This window comes from Populus trichocarpa, chromosome 6, assembly GCF_000002775.5.
Source record: "Populus trichocarpa isolate Nisqually-1 chromosome 6, P.trichocarpa_v4.1, whole genome shotgun sequence".
Lineage (NCBI taxonomy): Eukaryota > Viridiplantae > Streptophyta > Magnoliopsida > Malpighiales > Salicaceae > Populus > Populus trichocarpa.
The window spans coordinates 17,274,707-17,296,971 of record NC_037290.2 but is presented as its reverse complement, the minus strand read 5'-3'; the positions used below and the strand labels follow the sequence as shown (position 1 = coordinate 17,296,971).

General features: G+C 34.7%; 1 protein-coding gene across 2 annotated transcripts; it reads right to left on the bottom strand.

Moving 5' to 3' along the window:
* Positions 1-12,997: 12,997 nt before the first annotated feature.
* Positions 12,998-20,412, bottom strand: LOC18100522 (uncharacterized). 2 transcript variants are annotated; one of them, XM_006381767.3, is made up of 9 exons: positions 17,826-20,412; positions 17,637-17,741; positions 17,350-17,502; positions 16,471-16,634; positions 16,130-16,277; positions 15,913-16,035; positions 15,741-15,828; positions 13,433-13,888; positions 12,998-13,310 (listed from the first exon to the last, which is right to left on the bottom strand). In XM_006381767.3, exons 1-8 carry the CDS (start codon positions 20,226-20,228, stop codon positions 13,722-13,724), a joined length of 3,351 nt encoding a protein of 1,116 aa, XP_006381829.2. In that variant the 5' UTR covers positions 20,229-20,412; the 3' UTR covers positions 12,998-13,310; positions 13,433-13,721. The 2 variants fall into 2 exon arrangements, with proteins under 2 accessions (XP_006381829.2, XP_024458730.1); XM_024602962.2 differs by lacking the exons at positions 12,998-13,310; positions 13,433-13,888 and adding an exon at positions 14,229-15,167.
* Positions 20,413-22,265: the final 1,853 nt, after the last annotated feature.

Genomic DNA, 22,265 nt, shown 5'->3' with positions numbered 1-22,265 from the left:
TCTCTGAGTCTAGTGTTTTGGCCAAACTAAATAAAGAAGAGTACTGCTTGTTACCAGACAACCTTTATTGGCCAGGATTGGTAGCAAAACTGTAGCTCCTAAGAATGAGGTTGCGGGACGTTCGATTCAAACCTAAACCATATGCATGTGTCCGAAAATTAAAGGGATTGAAGTTGAGGGAATAATTGCACACACTTAGCAGAAGTTGTAATTTATCATATTTTTCTTAAAACTTCTAGCTAGATAAACTGAAAACTTGTAATTTATCATATTCAAAATAACTGAAAATGATTTTATCAAAACTTGTCTTCTTGAAAATACGTGGTTTTTTTATTTATTAATTTTCCAGGTTAAAAAAATGGTTCACCACTTTTTTTTATTATTATTCATTACTTAATGGCTAATTAGTTGTTATTCTCCCTGAATTATTAGTCAAAGTTAATGAAGCCTAGTTTTATTTATTTGGGAAAGCTATTAGTTAAGAAACATGTTTTTTTTAAATAAAATTATCTTACGAAAATTTATTTTTGAATAAAGATGAAGAGTAGTGAAGATGAAAATCAGAGAATTGTTTTCTAAAGTACACTACCTAATATAAAAAAAATAGATAAACCAATCAACACCTTTGTTTTTTATAGTGAAGAATTTAAAACACAACTTTATGATGCTTTTATGCTTTCTGGGAAATTGAAAAAAAATTGTAGAAAACATGTAATTTTTTATTTTTTAAAATTTATTTTCAATTCGTAAACATCTTTTTTATTATATTTAAAAAAAAACTAAAACAAAATCATAATAATTTATAAATAATATTACTTAACAAAAGCAGAGACCCAACAAAATTAGAGGGATCCTTCTTCCAGGAAAAAAAATAATTAAGTCCAAAGATTTTCCTGATCACAACACCAGCAGCCCTCTCGTTGTCTTAAAACTAATCATACAAATAATTTAATACTGAACCCTATTACGTTACAAGGTGGCTAGCTTTTTTTTTTCTTTATAATAAAGAATAAAGAGGGAGATTGCAATGTTTTGAAATGAAAGGAAGAAGAACCAAAGGACACGCAATAGAAAATTCAAGACATTTTGAAGAAGAAGCACTCATTGACCTCGGTTTCCTATTTTAATATTTTTCCATGGATTTTCTATAAGGAGGGGAAGAAAAGGGAGGTCAAGAACCGGAACCAGTCAGAAATAACAACAAGAAAACTATCAAATTCAAAAAGCACTGAGTCTCATATATTAATATATATATGTTAACACCAAATGGAGTCGGATCTTCGGGAGGAAGAAACCATGCTTCTGTTTGTCTTTCTCTCAACCATAGAATCTCTTCATTGACACTGCATTATATATATATATATATATATATATATATATATATATATATATATATATATATATATATATATTATCATCAATAAGACCCTCTAGTGAGAGCTGGTAGGGGGTGCTCCTGGTGATTAGAGGATAAACTTGGATCAACAGTGCCTAAATACAGTATAAGATGCAATCATTAACTGGTGCTCTAGCTAGGTCCATTATTTATAATTCTTCAACACTATTTAGGCCTCACATTTGAACTTGATGAACAGTAAACATGCAAATATCTCTGTCTATGTCTATTAATTCTACGAATACATGCATAGCTAGGTATCCTTCGACTATATGCTGGGCTGTTTTCTTCATGCTTGATATCTTAGTTGATGTTCAGTGACCAATAATGTACATGGATATTCTCTAATTAAGTATAGGTACTTTAGAGCCTCATCTTGATTAATGCTTCTTGGTGAATGTTTTATTAAACTGATACAAAACAAATTATTATCTTTACCTTTGTTATAAAAAAAAAAACAATTATTCATAACATTGGTAAAAATCATAATATTTTTGAAATATTAAAGTCTAATACTGATGAGGTGGCCTATGAGATTTCCTAATCATAAAAAAAGGTATATTTTTCTTGTTCTATATATATATATATATATATATTATTCTAGCTAGTTTGACATAATTTATTTTTGTATTTTTTTTATACTAACGTTAAACATATATATAAACTTGTAATGGATCGAAAAAATAATGAATCTAATACAAAGAATAGTGGTAAAGGGGCATAATAATTTTTACCAAAATCTCCTACTTTTCATTCTCTTCTTCTTCTTTCCATTCCTTTTATTTTATATGGTATCAAAGTCTTTTCTTAGCAACATTCATGACTTCTCCATATAAACTCTATTGTAATTTTTTGCAATAAAGAATAGTATTCCTTCCCAATCAGCTAGTAGATTATAATAGCATTCACATTATTATTATTATTATTATTTTAAAATGCTCATCATTATATCCCCAAGAAATTAAAAAACTGAAACTATTTGTTCTAAAAGGCTCAAATCAAGTCTTTTCTTATTCAACAAGGCTTGTATAGCCTTATTGATAGATCAACATCATTTTCATCAACTATTTTTACCTTGAATCACTTATACTGAGCTCAACAAGATCAACTATTAATGAACACTTTAATTGCATCTTTGTCTACTAATGTATTGTCTAATATGATTGATTTTCAAATCTCTCAACTTGTTTAGATAACCCCTAGAATTATCCTTTACTTCATTGTTGACATCCAAATTATATCTCTTCACTCCGGTTTTTTGAACTGTGACTAATCCCTATAAAATTAGTTTTGGCTTATTTATATTGTTGGAAAGAATACAATGATGAATTAATTGGCAGTAGTTGTTAAGCCACTTACTCTGACATATTTTAAGTTGTATCTATTCATATTTCTACAATTAGAGTTCAAGGACTTACTGACCATCCTAATGGATCGATATGTTCTTACCTTCTCAAAATTGTATGGTTTACTCCCTGACCATGAATTGTTACACAAGAAAAAAAAAATATGCTCTCTATTAAATCTATGTTTGTAGCTGATATGATTACCCTTTTTCGGCCAACATTGTTAGACAATCTATTTTCGTTAAAAATTGTAACAAGTTTAACTCTAGTTCTTTCTCTAGTTAGAATGGTATTTTCAATAGGGAGCATGATACAAATCAATAATATTATTAAAAAAAATGAAAATTTAGTCGAAGGAATGAATCAAGTTAGAATCAACCATGATAGGACACCTAAACTCAGTGCCACATCTATGATAACTATAATCATATTCCTCTATCATGTTTCTTTTACTTCTTATGTATTAGCTCTTTATCTAGAGAAAACTTTTGGCTTCTTTAATTCTGGTTTATACCATTTTCAATACAACTCTTTATCTCTAATCTGTAAGTATTTTTTTTTATATAAAAACTACCATTGAAGTCTAGCATTGATGGCTTAACCATCCACTCTCACATCTTGCATTGAATTCTCTCTAATAAGGCTTTTATGGTTTCTCCCTCCATCAATTATCATATTAATTATATATCAAGTCATTTAGGCAAGTCCAGTCAATCTCATTTACATTCGTCAAAGTGTGTTAGTTTGGCTCCCTTTGACTTCGTCTTTAGTGATATTTGAGTACCTCATCAACATGTTTGGTAAATGGATACAAGTAACTTATTATTTTTATTGATCATTTTTTCAACTATATCTGGTTTTTTCTTTACATAATAAATCCAAGATTTATGACATTTTTATTCAATTTTAAAAGTTTATTGAAAATCATTTTAGAATCATATAAAATAATTTAAGAGTGTTGGGAATGTGAGTTTAGAAAACTAAATTACTATTTAAAATTGTAGGCATTCCTCATTGTATTACTTGTCCTTATACACATGAGCATAATAGGGTCGGTCAATGATATATTGTTGAAACCAACCTCACTTTACTAGGACAAGCTTTTCTCTTACAAAGTTTTTGGTCATATAACTTCTAAACTGTTATTTTTCTGATCAACTAAGTGCTTATACCAATTCTTCAACATTAATCTCTTTTTTCAGAACTTTTGAATGACAACCTAACTATGCATTTTTAAAGCTTATGATTACAGTTTCTATGTACACATAAAAAATTAAACTTGATTTCTTCTTTGTCTTATCTTTCTTAGTTATTAAATTACCTAGGATATCATTGCATGGATATCTCTACTCATCATATCTCATTGTATGTTATTGTATATTCTATTAGTCCTCATTTCCTTATGCCAAGTTCATTTTATTGGTTTCCTCTCCCTTATCATAACTCTTGCATTCATATCCTCCAATTTTTTTATTTATATAGATTAAAAATCTTGCATTTACCCTATTATCTCATCTTTCTATGCCATTTTATGCGTCACTTTCTTCTACCCTGTTATGGGACTCATCAACTACCCCATCTCCTGTCCCTTTTTTTCCTCTTCATATGATTCTTGTTCTCCAACTCCTATATAGTCTTATGTTGTCTCTCATCATCTATCAATTACTAGGACCTTGTTTGCTACTTGTACTCTTAATATTGTCATAAACAATAACTATCCTAGCTTATGTTCTTCTTTAAGTCTCCCAACAGATAATCATATTTGTACTCACCCTATGACCCTTTATCTATGTAGCCCAAACATTATCATATCCTATATTTTTTCTTAGCCAAGTTTGTTTCACCCTCTTTATTCGAATATACTTGTTACATTGAGGCCAAACAAGATCATAAGTGGAATTCAGTGATGGTTATGGAAATCAATGTGTTGGTCTATAATCATACTTGATATTTGGTTTTTATAATTCTAAGAATGTTATTGGCTATAAATAGGTGTATAAGATTAAATGAAAAGTCAACGAATTAATTGAATACTATAAGGCTTGGTTGGTAGTTATGAGGTATCATCAATAAAGAGTATTGACTTCAACTAGACTTTTAGTCTAGTTATCAAGTTGGCTATAATTTGGACAATTCTAGTTATTGTTATTTTCCAAGGTTGGTCTATGTTGTAACCCATTTTTGGGTCCCCACAAAATATATATATAAATATATAGTCAAAGGAGGTTAGAAAAATCACAGGAGGCAGAAGCGCTCAGAAAATGGTTGGAAAATTGGTCAATGAGGTTAAAAATACAAAGATTGGATTTTTGACAGTATATTCTTGAAGGAGGAGAGCCCTGTTGAGAAGGGAAATTTGAAATTTGAGGAGAAAAGCCCAAATTTGGATGTTTATGGACTTAATTGGATTTTTAAATGAATTTATAGGAGATTTGATTGTAAGAAAAATTGATTTTTAAGTCAATTTGGGCTTTAATTAGAAGAAATTTAAGTTCTGGGGCCAAAATATATTTTTTAGGAATTTATTAGGTCAAATCAGGGGCCTAATTGCATAAATATTGAAGTTTAAGGGCCAATTGGGGACTTAATTGAGAAAATCCGAAACCAGGGACCAAATTGGAAGAGGCGCGTAAATGGAGGGGCTGCAATTATTCGGTTTAGGGGGCCTAATTGAAGAAATTGAAAGTTTAATGGCCAATTAGGGATGAAATTGCATAAATCCGAGACCAAGGACCATATTGCAAAAGGCGCGTAACTTTGGGGCCGAAGGTGAAGTTATGTCGGGACTAAATTGCATCAAATCAGAAGTTTTAGGGTCAATTAGGGAACAATATTGAACGAAATTGAAAGTCGGAGGACTAAATTGAAAATTGGCAAAGAAATCCCTATTTTTATCAAAACGGCACCGTTTTGCACTTTAAAAAAAAAAAAAAAAAAAAAAAGAGGCAGGAACCAGGCGACGCATCGCCCGGTACTGTTCACTGTCTTCCCCGCCGAGCTGCCCGAGTGGCCGACTTCCAGGCGTGTTTGCTGCCTCGTTTGGCCCCCAAATCCGACAAAGCATGCACCGACATGTCCACCTGGAACCCATTTATCATGGGGAGTGGTCCGGTCGGGTCAAAAAAGTTTGGAACAGCTCCGTTTTGTGGCCCAAATCATGCACCTCGGGCAGTCTGCAAATTTGGCAGTTCGAGGTGCACACTTTGAACCAACGGTTTGAATTACTCAAGGCGAATCAAGGGCTGGGATGTTTTTCCCGTTGAAGACGAGATTACCCTCTGTCCGGCCCTATAAATAGGATCAATTTTCATGCTCAAAGGGTTGGAAAGGGGGGAGCTCAAAGTTGGCACAAAATAAGCTTTTCTGCCCGGTTTTTCCTGCAAACAGCCTTCCCTTTCTTTTTTTTTTTTTTTTTCTCCACCGTAGTCCAGCTCCCCCACAGACCCACACACACCCGAACAGCCCTTCTTCTAGCGCCACTCCCCTTGATTTTCTTCTTCCCCTCAGCAACCAGCAACAAGGGACACCCTTCTCTCTTGCAAAACCAAATCGGGGCAGCCCCCTCCATTTCCTCTCATTCTCTTCCAGCAGTCACAAAGAAACACTGTCCCCTCTCCCTCCCATCAACACAACGCCAGCAACAGAGCTTCACCTCCGCTTCTCCTTCACCGCAGCTTCAACAGCCCCAGCAACGCCTCCCGCGGCCTCCTCAGCAGTGACAGCCTCCACAGGAGCAAGCCTCCGCCTTCCAGCTTCTTCGCCGGCCAACAGCAGTCTTCCTTCCTCCAGCGACGCCCAGCAGCAACCGAAGTAGCAGCTCCTTCCTCAGTCACACCAACAGCTCCAGCCGAGAGCTTTCCTTCTCCTCTGCAGGAATCGGCTCCTTCTTCTTCTAGCCGGGACCAGTGCACGCCAGTGAAGCCACCAGCCTCCACCGCAGCACCGCCGACATACCAGCGACGCACCGCCGCCTCCACGCCAGGTGCTCTTCTCCCCCCTCTTTGCACATTGTTTGGTTTCGTCTCCTGCATGCAGAATGAGCATGCAGGAAGGGGGGGAAAATAATTCCCCCCCGTTTGTTTTTAATTAGGCTGGGCCAGATTGGTTCTGGCCCAGCAATGTGGTTTCCTCCTGTGGGCCGAACTGATCCTAGCCCAGCCCTACTGGCTGGGCTGGTTCCGGCCCATGATAAAACAGATTTTGTTTGGGGCCGAGATTGACCCAATATCCCTTGGCCCGAGATCGGCCCAGCCCGGCCCCAATTATATATTAAATGTTATGTATATTATATTGTGTTTGTTTTATTTATATCTGATATATATATAGAAAAATTAATTAATTTCTTCAAAAATTATTTCAAAAAAATATGTGAGTTTATTGTAATTTTATTACTATATTTTGATCAATATTGGTTTGTATTTTTATACTGTAAAGATACAAATCCGGTATTAAAATACCCGGTTTTCGTCAAAACATAAAAAATACATAATTACAAAAAAAATGTTTTGTTTTCATGCATACGGCCTAGTCTCTCCAATATATATATATAAATATTATAACATCATATTTTCACACAAACAAAGGAAATTTCAAAACAATATATGTATTAGCATGCATTTTGGCTTTAATAACCTGTTTATTCAAGCCATGAGAACTAGGCCAATATTTCAAAAATTCTAAAAAATCTTTTTGTTTTCTTTTAATATTTGGGATTACGAATTTATACGTAAAACGTATTCCTGATATTAAAAATACGGGTTTCTTTACATAGACATTAGAACGGTTAGGTTTTACCCGATAAGATAAGGACCTCCTTATTGAGGAGGACTTTTCTTGAGCCATGGACGGACCAACAATTAGGAAACATAACGAGACCTTGAATTTTATTAGACAAATAAACAATGCAGCTTACCTTAGGTAGGGCGTATTTGGGGTGCTAATACCTTCCCTTTACGCAACCGGTCCCCGTACCCAATCTCTGAGACCAGTTAGGGTTCCTAGTGACCAAAATACTAGGTGGCGACTCCCATTCCATTTTCCACCAACAAAAGAAAATATTTTCTTGTCATCCCTAGATACCATACACACATTCCTAGATTTTAAAAATGGAAAACTCGCCGCGACGCCGCGCACCCGCGACAGTCTATTTATCAGTTGGATAATATCATTTTTAATGGTTTTTTACACTAATATTTATATGTAACAACCTCTAAGTTTCAATGATCCTCATATTCTTTCTGGTGTATGCAAACTTTATAGATTTTTCTATGGACTTAAACAAACAACATATGCATAGTTTAATTAGCTTCACTAATTCTTATTAGGTTTCAACTTTTGTGATTGTTAAACTAACACTTCTCTTTTTATATGCATATTCTCGATTATCTATATTATATTCTAGTTTATATTGATGATATCTTTGTCACATATAATGATTTATATTGATGGTATCCTTGTTATATGTAATGATCTTTCTTTTATGACTCAACTAACACTTTTTTGGCACAGAATTCTTTATTCAAGACTTAAAATTGTTTAAGTTGCTTTATTGGTATTGATGTGCAATATACTTTTCATGTGGTATTATTCTCCCAATCTCACTATGCTTCCAACATTTTTCACATGGCTAGTATATCCCTAATGTCGGTTGATTTCCATGCCAATAGTTGTTGGTTCTTATCTTTTTGCCACTTTTAATAGTGGTTCTGCTTATTATGACCCTGCTTTATATCGTCAAGTAATTGGAGCTCTTCTTTATCATCCTTTTACATGACCAAATATTTATTTTGTTGTTATTAAGGTTTGTTAGTTTATGTATGCTTTGGTTGAGGACCATTGGCTTATAGTTAAACGTATCTTATGTTAAATTTATGGTACATCTCATTTTGGCTTATCTTTGATTACCTATTCTAATCTACTATTGCATGACCTTCATAACTCCGATTAAGAAGGTAATGTTGATGACAAAACTCTATGAGTGCTTATGTTGCATATCTTAGTAGTAACCTTATATCTTGAAAGTCTAGTAAGCAAAAAATGGTTGCCTAACCTTCTATGAAGGTTGAATATAATATTATTGCTAATGTTGTTATTAAGTTACGATAGTTCTTCTCCTTATTGTCTTAAACTTAGTTATCCATCCTCTTCTTCTTATATTCTATAATGTGATAATTTTAGAGAAACTTATCTCACTCATTATCTAGTTTTTTCATTCATGTATAAAACATGTTAAAATTGATTTTCATTTTGTTTATGATATGGTATGAAAAAAGAATTACAAGTTTAGTTTATTACCATTGAATCAAATAAAAGGAGTCTTGTTAATCCATTAAGCTTTGCCTATTTTTCTTTTCTTTTTTTTATCCAAGTTGGTTGTGCTCTTATCCACAATCAACTTACGAGCATATTAGAGCTCTTAATATTGATGAGAAGATCCAAGAGACTTCCTAACCATACAAAGAGACATGTTTTTCCTATTTTGTGTTTTTTTTTTCTATTTGTACTAGGGTTAGCATATACATATAAACTTGTAATGTATCAGAAACACATTGAATCTAATATAAAACCTCACATCATAGGGACAAAATGTTTTCTACCAAATTCTCCCTTTTTTCTATTTCTTCTTTTATTCCTTGACTTTATAAGGAAAAGTTCCTTCATATATGAAAAATAAAGTTCTCCTAACTTCTCTAATCAAGGTTTTTTAAAAAAAAAGGAATTTTTTTTCAAAATCACACATTCATACGAGTCTCTTGCTATCATAGATTAATGGGGGAATTGGTCACACTATCAAATCCTATTAATAGAATATTTTTATCATCTAACACTATCAATGGATGTCAATCCCTTTCAAATAACAAGATACGTACTCAAATTATTTATTTAAACGACTCAATCTCCAATATCTAAAGACATAAAACTCTCATTCAGAGAGAGAAACATACCTACTTGGTGAACTTGTTTCTCGTATGTGTGATGCGTTGAAATTGTTAAGTATATGTACAAATATATACTCGTATACAAAAAATTATCTACAATAATAGCATTGTGATAAGTGAGATTTTTATAGAATACTCTTTAATGAGGTTCTGAATTTAAATCTCACCTAGCATAACTTGTAATTGATGACATTTATGTCCTCATACATGATTGTAACCATATTTAGATCCCATTTGTTTTTGCATTTTGAAAAAAAAAATTAAAATTTTTTTATTTTTTTCTTTGCTTCAAATTATTTTATTTTTTTGTGTTTTCAAAATATTTTGATGTACTGATGTTAAAAATAAATTTTAAAAAATAAAAAAAAAATTATTTCGATGCATTTTCAAAAGCACTTTGATAAGCAATTACAACCACATATTTAGAGTGTTTGTTTTTTAGGTAGCTTTTGTGGTTGTGACTTAAAAAAATAAATTTAAAAAAATCACTTTTAATTGTAGTTGGTTTGATTTAAATATATGTTTGGTTAAAACTGTGGTTAAAGTTATTATTTAGCAAAAAAATATATATATTCAAAAACAAATAAAAAAGCTATCAGGTGAACCTTACATATATGTTAGAACTTATTTTTTGATGGATTTCACCAATTCAACCGCTTTTTTTTTTTTTTTGTTACCAAACACTAAAAAATTGTGATGCATTCAAAACCACCATAAAAATAAATAGAAATACCCTAAACTTCGACCTCAACATAAGTCTGAAGGGAATATTTTCATATAAAAGGATGGTATGATATAAACGTAAATATTTTTTATCAAAAAAATATGGGATAACCTTCACATCTTTGCATCTAATGCAAAAAAAATAAAATAAAAATAACAAAGGCTACAGTCTACGGATCCTAAACAAAGTAATTAACAAGCTACATTCATACGCAAACTCAAAAGGTATAGACAAGTCACCACTATACGTACGTGCCTATGCCTCCCCTCTTCCCACAAAAATGAATAAAATAAAAGATTATCGAAATAATTTTGCTAATGCAAATAAAGAAAGACGTTTTAAGAGACCAGGCAATTGACTTTTGTGCTAATATAACCGTGATTAGAGCGGAACTCTAGCAGTAGTAGCATATACTAACGGACGATCAGTGTGCCAATTATTGCAAAGAAAGAGCAAACAATGGTGTTCATCGAGCTACTTCACCAAGAAAGATGGTGTGTTATTTCTCAGTGCCTTCCTTTAATTATTTAATATTATACAAGTTAACCTCATTTCGTTACAGTTAGAGATAAGATTAGTTGAAATATTAATTAATCTCCTTGAACAATGAAAACCCAAGAACGAGATGACACATGTTGACTTTGTTATATTCCACTGGTGGACTAATGCTAAACCTAGCTAGCAAGCTAATATATGCTCGCAGCATCCTTTGAATGAGACAGAAAGGAGTTGATCAACCTATGATAATACATAATTAGCCCTCTGCATGCACTTTTTGTAAAATAACGCAAAAACGCCACAAAGAGACGCAGTTGCTGAGCTCAAGGTGGGTGCTCTCCCCATGCCCCTTTCTCCAAGTTAATTACGGGCAATTGTCAACCCTCGTTAGTTTTTCTGTCCTTTTTTCCTTCTAGTGACAAGCCAATATCGCTTGGCATCCAAGAAATTGACTTGGCTCTTATCACTTGGCAATGCCAATCATGTCACAGCCTTTTTAAGAAATCAACACAGCAAAAAACGATCCATTTGATCATAAGGTGATGTGAACAGTGCGATTACACAGTTTACAGTGTAAATATGTAGACAAAAAATTAGAAAGGAAAGAAGAAAAGAGAGAATCAATCAGACTTCCATAACCCATATTGATGGATTCATGTCAATTTTTTTTCCCCTTTTGGTTAGCATGCATGCCCTAAAACGAATCATAATATGACAGCAACAAAATCTGAAACCTAATAATATTCTGATTGGTCTTTCTTTGGTGCCGTGGGGTAGAAACACATATATATGGTCTCTAGCTACCAAATGCAATTTCCTAGAGAAAGAAAATAATGCTGTCGGCATCTCACGGGCAAGTACAAAGTTTGACCTGTCAAGAAAGTCTACGCCATAGCCGTGTGTTTGGTAAAACATACGGAATTTGAGAGGAAGGTGGGGGGTGATGGTGTCACAGAATTTGACCCTAATATTGATCTCCCCTACCAAGAGAGTGTTTGTCTTTCTTGTGGCTTCAGTATTTTGAAGGCACCATGAATTTTAGTATTTGGTAACAAACAAAAAATAGTGGTGGAATTGTTGGGAACTATCCAAAAAAATAAAAAAGAGTTTCAACATCTTGTTGGAAAAAAACATTGGATACTAGTTTTTTTCTATGAGATTCATAAAATAGCCTTTCCATCTTCTTCTTTTTTAATTTAATGTATTTCTTTTATTAAACAGTAATTTTAATCATGATTTTAATTAAATAAACATAACTAATCACAACTAAAAATAATTTTTCTATATTTATTTTTTTCAAGTTATAATTATAAAAACTACCGCATAAACAAACACATTCTTAAAAGAAAATAGAGGTTTAGATGTATTGTTGTGCTTCTTGTCTCGGTTGTTTTAATCATTAACAAATTACTAAATTATCAATTATGTACACATTTCTTAGTCATTATATGTTATGGAGAGTAAAAAAGTTAAATTAAATTAAAGAAAAATAAGGTTAATTATCGTCTAATCAAACATGAGTTAGTACGGTTGGACCCACAAAATCGCCCTAGATCGAGTCTTCGGTCTGAGATCTCACACTCTTTAGTCTTGCGTTTGGATAGCATGTAGACTGAGGTCTCAATGATGCTAAGCAAAATGAAAGAATTCTATCGAGTGAACTCATTCCAATCGTTCTCGAACCTAAATTGGGAGGGGCTATCCGAGCCTCTCAATATGAAAAACCCAAGGTCTTCAAATGGATTTTGGCATAGCATTTTGATCGAGATGTTTTCCAATTTGTGCTGTTCTAATGTCAAACTCCAAGATAAACCTTGCCGAACAACAGGTTCCTTTCAAGCATAACAATTTTCCATGCCCTCAACCCTACATGCAGGCTCTGGGAATGAACTGAAGCTGGAAGCACCTTCACATGCATCCTACTTATGTAGTCCTGCATTAAATATTCACGTACGGCTACAAAACAATGGCCCAGAACTTTTTTCGTTTTCCAATTCAACTTTATAAAAAGCCAGTGCAAATAACGGTTGACTCTCGGATTTTCAAGAACTAGATGGATGAAATTAAGCAAAATCAAAAGAAACACTTCTCAGGCTTCATGAACTTGTACTTGGGGTGCACATATCATCGCAAGAATACATAATGCAAGTATTTCCTCAAGTGATTATCATATACATTTTACATCTCCAGACCATACATTGAACTTCAATTATGTTCATAACAGATAGTTTCAAGTTCTAAGCATTATGCATCATAATCGATCCCAAGATAAAGCTCGGACTCTTTAATTACGATTTGACTTGTATATACATGCCCTTCCTCGTAAAAAAACTTGGGTCCAACATCAAATAATAGTAGAAATTGCCCAAGGTAAAATGACTTTGATCGATCCAAACAGGTAAAAAAACCTGCATGAGAAAGTTAAAATCACTTTGCTGCCATTGACACCAATTAATTCATGTGAAAGGAGTGAACCAGAATTATTTGATAAAAGAAAAATAGCTTTGCCAAAGCTGAAAGGATAACTTACATTCCGCTTGTGCATCCACAGCTCTTTGTATTATGTAAGCCTCGAGGTAAAATCCAGTGTGCTTGTAACTGCACTTTGAAAAGAACAATCCTAACTCATAGCAACATTAAATAAAAGCTTAATAAGGTTGCATAATAATAATATTAGCCTGTAAATATTTGAGAACTCGTACGGTGACGTGACATTAATCGGAGAAATCTTTCTATTCATTTATTTATTTGTTTGTATTTCCTCCTTTTCTGCCACAATGATAGTCAAGAAATGAAAATTGACCGCCTTGGAACTGGAATTATTTCACATTGATTGCAGCAGCCATGTTCCTCAGTTTCCGAGAAATCTCTGAGAATGATGGTCTCTCCGATGGATCTGAGGCCCAACAACTTTCCATCAAAGACTTCCACTCTGGATCACACCATGTGGGAATTTGAGGACGTAATGTGTTGTTCACAATTCCTCCTACGAATCAGAAGGAAGAAACGAGCAAACAAATCACAATCAAATGCGCAAATAAATCATAGAATAATTTGACTTAATAAAAGAATACATTTCGTTCACTACATCCATTGATGAGGTTGAAACAGATTTCAAAACCTATGCCACAAACATTTGGGCAGCCAGATGAAAAATGGTGGAGAGCACCAAAAAATTAACAAGAGCTTAAAATGAAGAATATACATTAGCATTCAACATTTCTTAAAAACTTGTCCACTTTTCAGTTTAGGTTGTATGGTTATTTTAATCACACCAAGGCTCTCTCTCCCTCCCCCCCCCCCCCCCTCACACACACACACTCTCTCTCTCTCTCTCTCTCTCTCTCTCTCTCTCTGGAGCTGACCCACATCACATAGAAACAGGTACCTGAGATACTATTAAATTTCTTATTAGGTTTCCATAATGCATAATCTTATATTATATATTAGGTTTTCTAGCAGATAGTTATAGTTTAGCATCAAAAACATCTGTCAATCTGCAGAATTTTCTGCGTGGCATGTATTAATCTTAGAGGTCATGCTGCTCCATCTATTTAGAAACCCATATCTTTCTGCTGCCAAGAATTATGAGACTAAAACATAGTCCAATTGATAGTCACCAGTCAGCCACCAACACAGGATGCATGATGGACCAATGAAAAACTGCCCTTACTGAAAATCGACCAGCTTTAGCTCAATATTGTTAACATATCCAATAAACATAATTTATAAGTATTGGAAATCCATGGTCTACCCTATGAAAACCCAGCGGTCAAAATTCAAGAACATCCAAGTCCCCACATGCAATTAAGGAAATGCAAAATCCAGGAACTAGGTGCTTTATGATGTAGTAAAGAGGCATTATCCAGAGCATTAAACTGAGGAGGTTGAAATGGAAAAATAAAATTGGAGAATTATGGAATCTAAAATCCCTGTTAGACTGAAAGGTGACTTTCCCATAAAAACTAAAAAGCACAAAAAGCAGAGTCAAACATAAATAAATGGAGCTTAACTAAAATGAGTTTTAAGGTGAAAGTTAAATGAGCAAAAAGACCGGATATGAAATGAGTGTGAGTATAGAGGTGGTGGTGACACTCAACGAGAATAAATTGAGGGAGAACCATATTAGTTGGTTTGGCCATGCTCATGAAAGGCACTTAGATGAACAATGTAGAAGAATTGAGCAGCTCCTACAGCATCCTTGCATCCACGCAGAGCAGCTGCAGCGCTTCAAGGGCTTTTAGGGTATTTCCCTGACTGATATCCTAAGAAATTCAAACACTCTGTAGTTGTCAAAAAAAATTTCTTGTTCTTCTTTGTCCATTTGGCGGTCTCTTATCTCCAATTTTAAAAATATGTTCTTTTCTCATTGATACTACTACTTTTACCTAAAAAAGAATTAAGCAGCTAACTTTCCAGAACAATTCACAGCACCATACCCTCTTGCATCCAAGATTTTGACCCATCATATGTCCAAATGTGTCTGAGTTTGTACTATGAAGCCTGTAATAGGATATAACCCAGTTTCCATTGGCTTTCCTGATTCTTTATCACTAATGCAATTCTTTAGGGAAAAATGTAGAGCACAAAAAGAATCATGGTTGATTAATGTAAAAGTATCCATGCTCCACAGAGATATGCTTATCCTAACCTACATGTTAACAGCAATTCAGGTTCAAAGTCCTTTAATTTACACTCTTAAGAGAAGGACATCTGAAATCCCAGGTTAAAAGAATCTAATTGTATATCCAAGTGTTGATAAACAACACTTTCCTAGAGGAAACAAATTATATTGCTATCAATATGCTTATCCAGCATACAAAAACATTGATGCTTACCAATTATGGAGGCACAGTGCATGTCAGCATAAGGTTCTTCTCCCGTAAGTAATTCCCACATAACAATCCCAAATGAGTAAACATCAATCTACAACACAAGACAATACGTGTTACTTAAACTACCAAAGAAAGGAAAATAAGTTATGGCATTTCTATTCGAGCATAATGTTACCTTCTCTGTTACCATGTGGTTCTTGCCACTCAAAAGCTCAGGTGCCATCCAGGGCAAAGTTCCACGAACACCACCTGAAACTAACGTGTGTTGTTTCACCTTTGACAAGCCCAGATCACCAATCTAAGAATGTTTGTGTTAGATGCCAGACTCAGGCCCTTCAGAAATGATTACCATTATTAGAAGACAATAACGTACAACTTTCTATCTCACATACCTTGCAAACTGGCCTTTGCGGATCTCTCATATTTACTAACAGGTTCTCACATTTCAAATCAAAATGAACAATGTTCTTCCCATGCAAATACTCCATTCCAAAAGCAGCATCCATAGCTATGATGAGTCTTTTACGACGATCAATGGTTCTGTTCAAGATATGACAGTGTCACAGATTCTTCATCCTCAGAATGTTGTATAATGTCTTTTTGCCCCTTGTAATTAAGTTTTACTTGTAAAGCATGTTTAATTCATATTTGATAAAGAATAAGAACTCTTCTAAAAACAAGAGATTGAATATTCAAAAATGCAAAATCATGACATCACCAACAGATTGGTTACCTGTCCTTCTTCTGCAAAAACTGTTTCAGAGATCCATTAACCATAAACTCAGTAACAGTTGCTAATGATCCATCAGGGCCATCACGAACAATACCATAGAAAGAAACAACATTTGGATGGTGTAATGAACTCAATATCAAAGCCTCCTTCCAGAAATCTGCAATCTACAAAAGCAACATAAATGCAAAAATTACCATCAATCACAAAAAATTACACTACACGGTCATCATATTAGAAACTACAATTTGGCATCAAATACAAAGAGAACGATTCCTGCTGATTAATTTCTTAAGTGAAGACTGTTTAAAATACATGGTATCAACTCCTCTCCAGAAAGATACACCATAAGGTCCTGGCATGAGCAAATATATGCATAAAAAAACAAATGGGAAAGATGAGGAATAGGAAACCCTCAAGGATCTGGTGAAGTTGTCATTAATAACAGACATGAAAGCATCAAATCTCCTACAAAAGATGTCTAAAATACGCACTAGAGGTTTAATCTTTCCACAATTCATACACAAGTATCAAAGAACAACGAAAGAGATATTCAAAGCAAAATACAAATTTCATGTTATCAAGGTCATGATTCAATCTTCCTTTTCTTTTGCCTCAAACAAACTAATTAGCCTCTTTTATAGTTATTCTGAATAAAATTAACTAGCACATAACATTTCCTACTCTGACATCCTTAAGCCCAATCCCCTGAAAGGCCACATCCAAAAATTATCACAAGCCTCCCATGACACTGTTTTACAAGTACCACTAGCTCACACGCACACAAGTGCATGTGCATATATCACATATTATGTCACCTGAGACCAAGTCAATCATCCAGAACAAGGGAATGAAGAATCATCAGAAGGATATGGGTCCTACCAAACGCTCTCTTTCAGAAGGTCTCCCGGCAAAGCAGCTGGCTTTTATTCTCTTTATAGCCACATCAGAACCCTTCCATTTCCCATGATATACAGCTCCATATGTTCCAGATCCTAATTCACGAATCTCCTCCAAATCATCATTTTTTATTGTCTGTGACACAAAATCAATCTATTATTAAAATCGAAGCACACAAAACAAGCAAGTGTAGAGAGCAAGGAACAATAACTAAAATGAATGTGCAGCATTAATACAAAGATGATGTGAATGTGACAACAAACAGGCACCTGCAATCCCCTTTCTATAGCTTCTGCCTCAGCCTTTGTAGGCTCAATTTTGTTGTTTTTTATATTGTCATTGTCAGATCCCAGCTCTGCTTCTTCATGAGTATTCTGTTAGACATGCAATTCATTAGAAAATAAGATAACATGTTGTAAAATGCTTTTTGAGAAAAAAAAAGTTCAGTTCATTCTTACCACAGCTTCAGGCTCCTTATCATCTACTTCTCCTGATATTGAATCATTATTTGCAGGATCAGCATTTTCTTTGACTCTAGCTTTCACCTCTTCAGCCTCTTCCAGTGCTGCCTTCTTTACAGAAGCAATTAAATCAGGTAAGAAACTCATACGGCTAATTGACAGGTTTGGATCTCCAGGAACAGCAGAAGGATCTCTTTCTCCCGCTTTCACTGTATCACCACTTTCTTCAGCTAACCTCGAGAAATTGGAATTGACAGCCTCAGGAAATGCTGCCTGGCCATGCATATCAGCAATCATGTCCTGATCCGGACAAGGCATGCATGACACATCCAAGTTTTCAACTTTCCCCACACAATTTGCTTGGTTTTCTACACCAAGAAAGATTGTTCCCTCCACTTTTGATGCTTCAGCTACATTGGTATTACTTAACTCTGGGTTATAACCAGAAGTAACTGTTTTTGCAGATAAGTTTAGCATTTCATGTTGGAGCGGTGGTTGAAGGGGTTCTGGAGCAAACGACTGATTATTTTCTACCCCATTAGCATTTGGATTCAATTTCAACATGTGACCGTAAGAATATTCCAAGGAATTTGTCCCATCAAAAACCAGCATTTTCTGTGAGGACTCAACCCAAGGTTTCTGACTATCCACGCCAATGCCACTCCTTTGACTGCCTTCTGTCGTGCCCCTAAGAAACGATGGATTAACAGTACTACTCACATGTGGAGCTGCACCGGATGCTTCATAAGGAGTGACATGTACTGGAATTTGAGCATTTCTCCATAAAGTCTGTGGATGTGCATGTCCATGTGGCGATGTGTGAAGATTCTCAGATCCATAAGCATAAGGAAAATTCCCATACCGTACTGCGCGTTCCTCGGGAGGTGAAACTTGTAGGCTGTGGACAGCAGCCACAGCTTGATCGTGAAACACATCATTACCCAATTCAGGTCCAGGACGGTGATGGGAGGACATATGATGGCCATCCACCAAATTACCATGCCCAGGGGGGTAATTCATGCCAGGACCATCTACAATGTAGTGATCAGTGAATCTTGCAGCTCCAGAGATATGTTTTCTGGCTTCATCAGCGCGGGGACTCAACTGATGCTGCACAATCCATCCGCTTTCATGGCCTTGTGTCTCATTGTAGACAGCTCGTGGATCATTCTGCTCTCTGGGATACACGGGGTGGTGCACCTTTGCATCTGCATTTACTATGAAAGTCTCCCTGTTTGGGGGACAGTCAGCACCTGGATTAGCAACCTGAGGAAGTCCATTTCCCATGCAGAGTTGCTCCAAATGCAGTTGATTTCTTGGGAAAGCCCCCCTGCAGTGCTCACAAACACTGTTCCCTTCAAAAACACTGGGACTGTGCAGCAAGTTACCTGGAAAACCACCCTTATCACCACCTACTACTCCAGCAGGCATCCATACTACATTTTCAGAATACTGTGCCTGGTGATCAAAAGGGGGATGCTGATTTAGCTGCAACCGAGCATATTCTTCAGGCATTCTTTCCATCCCTTTATCGGGTAATTCCCCAAACTGCATACGGTACCGTGCAGAAGGGGGTGAGTTTGGAATCTCTGATAATGGTCTTGGATCATGGTGCCCGTGATGCCTAGGAGAATAATATGCTGGACTCCATGGACCCTCCATCTCATTATACCTAGGAGCAATAGCAACATGATGCAAGTTGTACTGTGATATTGACATCTCACCACTCCTGTGGCTAAGGAGACCACCATCAAGATTCATTCCATTAAAAAACTGTTCTTGTAAATGAATGTCATCAATTGGACCCATCAAAGGGGAATCAGGATGGTGCCTTCTAAAATCAGGCCCCTCGTTCAAATTATTTAGTGCATCCACATACCTTCTTTCACTCTCCCTTCCATCCCCATCAACATAATGGGCTGAACCATCTTGGTCTGTATTCGAAAACAGAAAAATCCTAAGCCTAGTGAAACCATCCCCAGAACCCAATTTCTCATACTCCTCCATCATGTTAATCACATCATCATCATTCACAACCGAGACTAACGCATCAAGATCCTCATCAGGCTGTTGATACTTCAACACCATCGCCCCATCATAAAGCTCTCTCATTTTATTCATCAACTCCTCATAACTAATATCCCTAGGCAAACTCACAATCCGCGTCTCCCCACCTACATAACGCAATTTCCCATCTTGGGGTCGAGGCATTATGCTACCTAAGAAACTACACAGTAATTTAACACGTGGTGTATCATCGTTCGAACCAGGGTTGGAACCAGCTGTGGAATTAGTGGTAGACATTGGTGTATCCATGACGTAGAGACCTTGCTGGTTATCAACAGGATTATCAATCTTATTCAAGAATTCAATTCTGTTATTACACATGGAGTATAACATCACAACACATCAATATTAACAGCTTTCTCAAAATTGAAAGCATAACAACGCAATTCACTGATGATTCTAACAAAGCAAATAACAAACTGATTCTTCATTTGGAAGCTCATAAAAAGCCCCTAAAATCATCAAAATCAGTCATTGCCACTAATTCCAGCACCACCAAAAACAAGAAAAAAGATCCCTAAATTTAAAAAAAAAAAAAAAAAACAAAAAACTATGTTTATAAATCTAAACCAAGAGAAAGTACAGCCATAAACAACTCAAAACATCAAAACGAACCCTCCTTTAAGAACCCAGATTCGGTTCAATAATATGTAAAAGAAAGAAATCCCAGTTTCTAAAATGAAACAAGAAGGTACCTGGTGAACAAATTAAAATAGGAAAACAAGAAGTTCCAAGATTAAAAATTTATGTCTGTTTCTCAGAATTGGGTTAGTGGGGTTTCTGTGGAAAGGGAAAAAAAAAAAACAAAGGAAGGAAGGAAGAAGAAAAGGAAGCAGAAAAATGGGGTCTGGAGGAGGGTTGGGTTGGGTTGTGACTGCGATGATGACAGAGAGAGAGAGAAGGAAGGGGAGATGGCGCAATTGCAAGGCAATGGCTGCTTGCCAGGTAGTCTCATACGTGGCAGGCACTGCCTGCTTTCTCTCTCCTCTCTTGGCATCATTTGTTTGAACTTGAGCACTCTTCTCGCTCTCGCATGCTTCTCCTCCACGCTCTTTTGTCTAGCGTTTGTTTGAGCATCACAAAGAATTTGTTCTTCCTACCATAAATAATTAAATAATTAAATAATTAAGAATGTTACTTTTAGTTCTGGAACATAAGATTCAGTTTGGAGGCTAAATTCTTGAACTTTGAGGGTGAGAGTGATTGGCACCAAAATAGCGAATAGTAGATATCTGGCTCCGCTACGACACGAATTGAATTATTTTTTAATGTTAAAAATAACTTATGCCTTCTTAAAGTGTTTTTCATAAGTTTTCCAATAAATTAAAAACCTAATGCTTATTATATGATATTTTTTTACAAAAATTGAAACGCTGGTATATTATAACAATATTTTTTTTATTACTGAGACGATAATATATTGGATCGATCTAAACTAACTCAGATTAAATTACTAAACTAATTTACAGTCAATTCAATCTCGATAAATGAAATTGAAAAAAATATTTAATTAAAAAAATCCAAAAAATAGATTAGAGTGAACTCAAATTAACTTAGCAAAATCATGACCCAAATCATGCATCCCACTGAATTTAATAACTTTTATTTATGAAATTATCTTTCATTCAATTCTAAGACAACCAATTGCCTTCTTTTCGGATCAAATAATAAATTTAAAAAAAAACAAACAAAAAATATGCATGGGACTAAAATTAAAAAATACATTTTAAATCTAAAAAAAAAAGCATTCAAATAATGAAGGAGGAGATTATTATTTAAAAAAAAACAATTTAAGGAATGAAAATGCATAAAAAAAATTAAAAAAAAATATAAGCACATAGACCGCACTTGGTCTATAAAAAAGAATCTTGACTCACATGCCTAGTCTTTTTTTAATAATCTTATCATCCGCCCTTTAATTAAAACAAAAAAATACAAATAATGTGTAACATGTAGCCCTAAAAACTAGCGACTAGAGAGTTATTGATAAATCAAGGCAGGGGCCTAAAAAATCATTTTTAACCCTTTTTGAACCAAAAGCATCTAATAAACAATCTAGATATCTAAATAAACTCGTTACTGAATAAATACCAATCTGAGTTGAAAAACTTCACAAACCTAAATCTACCATCTCAAATAATGGAAAGGCTAAAGAATATCTAAGTGAAACTCCTTTAATTAAATAGAACTTGTTGATAATAAGAACAATTTTTTTGTGACCAAAATCAGTGTCTACTAATGATTTTCTCTAAATATCACTGGAATCCGATGACTTTCTTTCTCCTCTCTTAAACCAAGAACTTAAAAAAAAAATGTTGGACCAAAGTTTAATTATTGAAAACTAAAGGGACCAACAATGAACCATTTAAA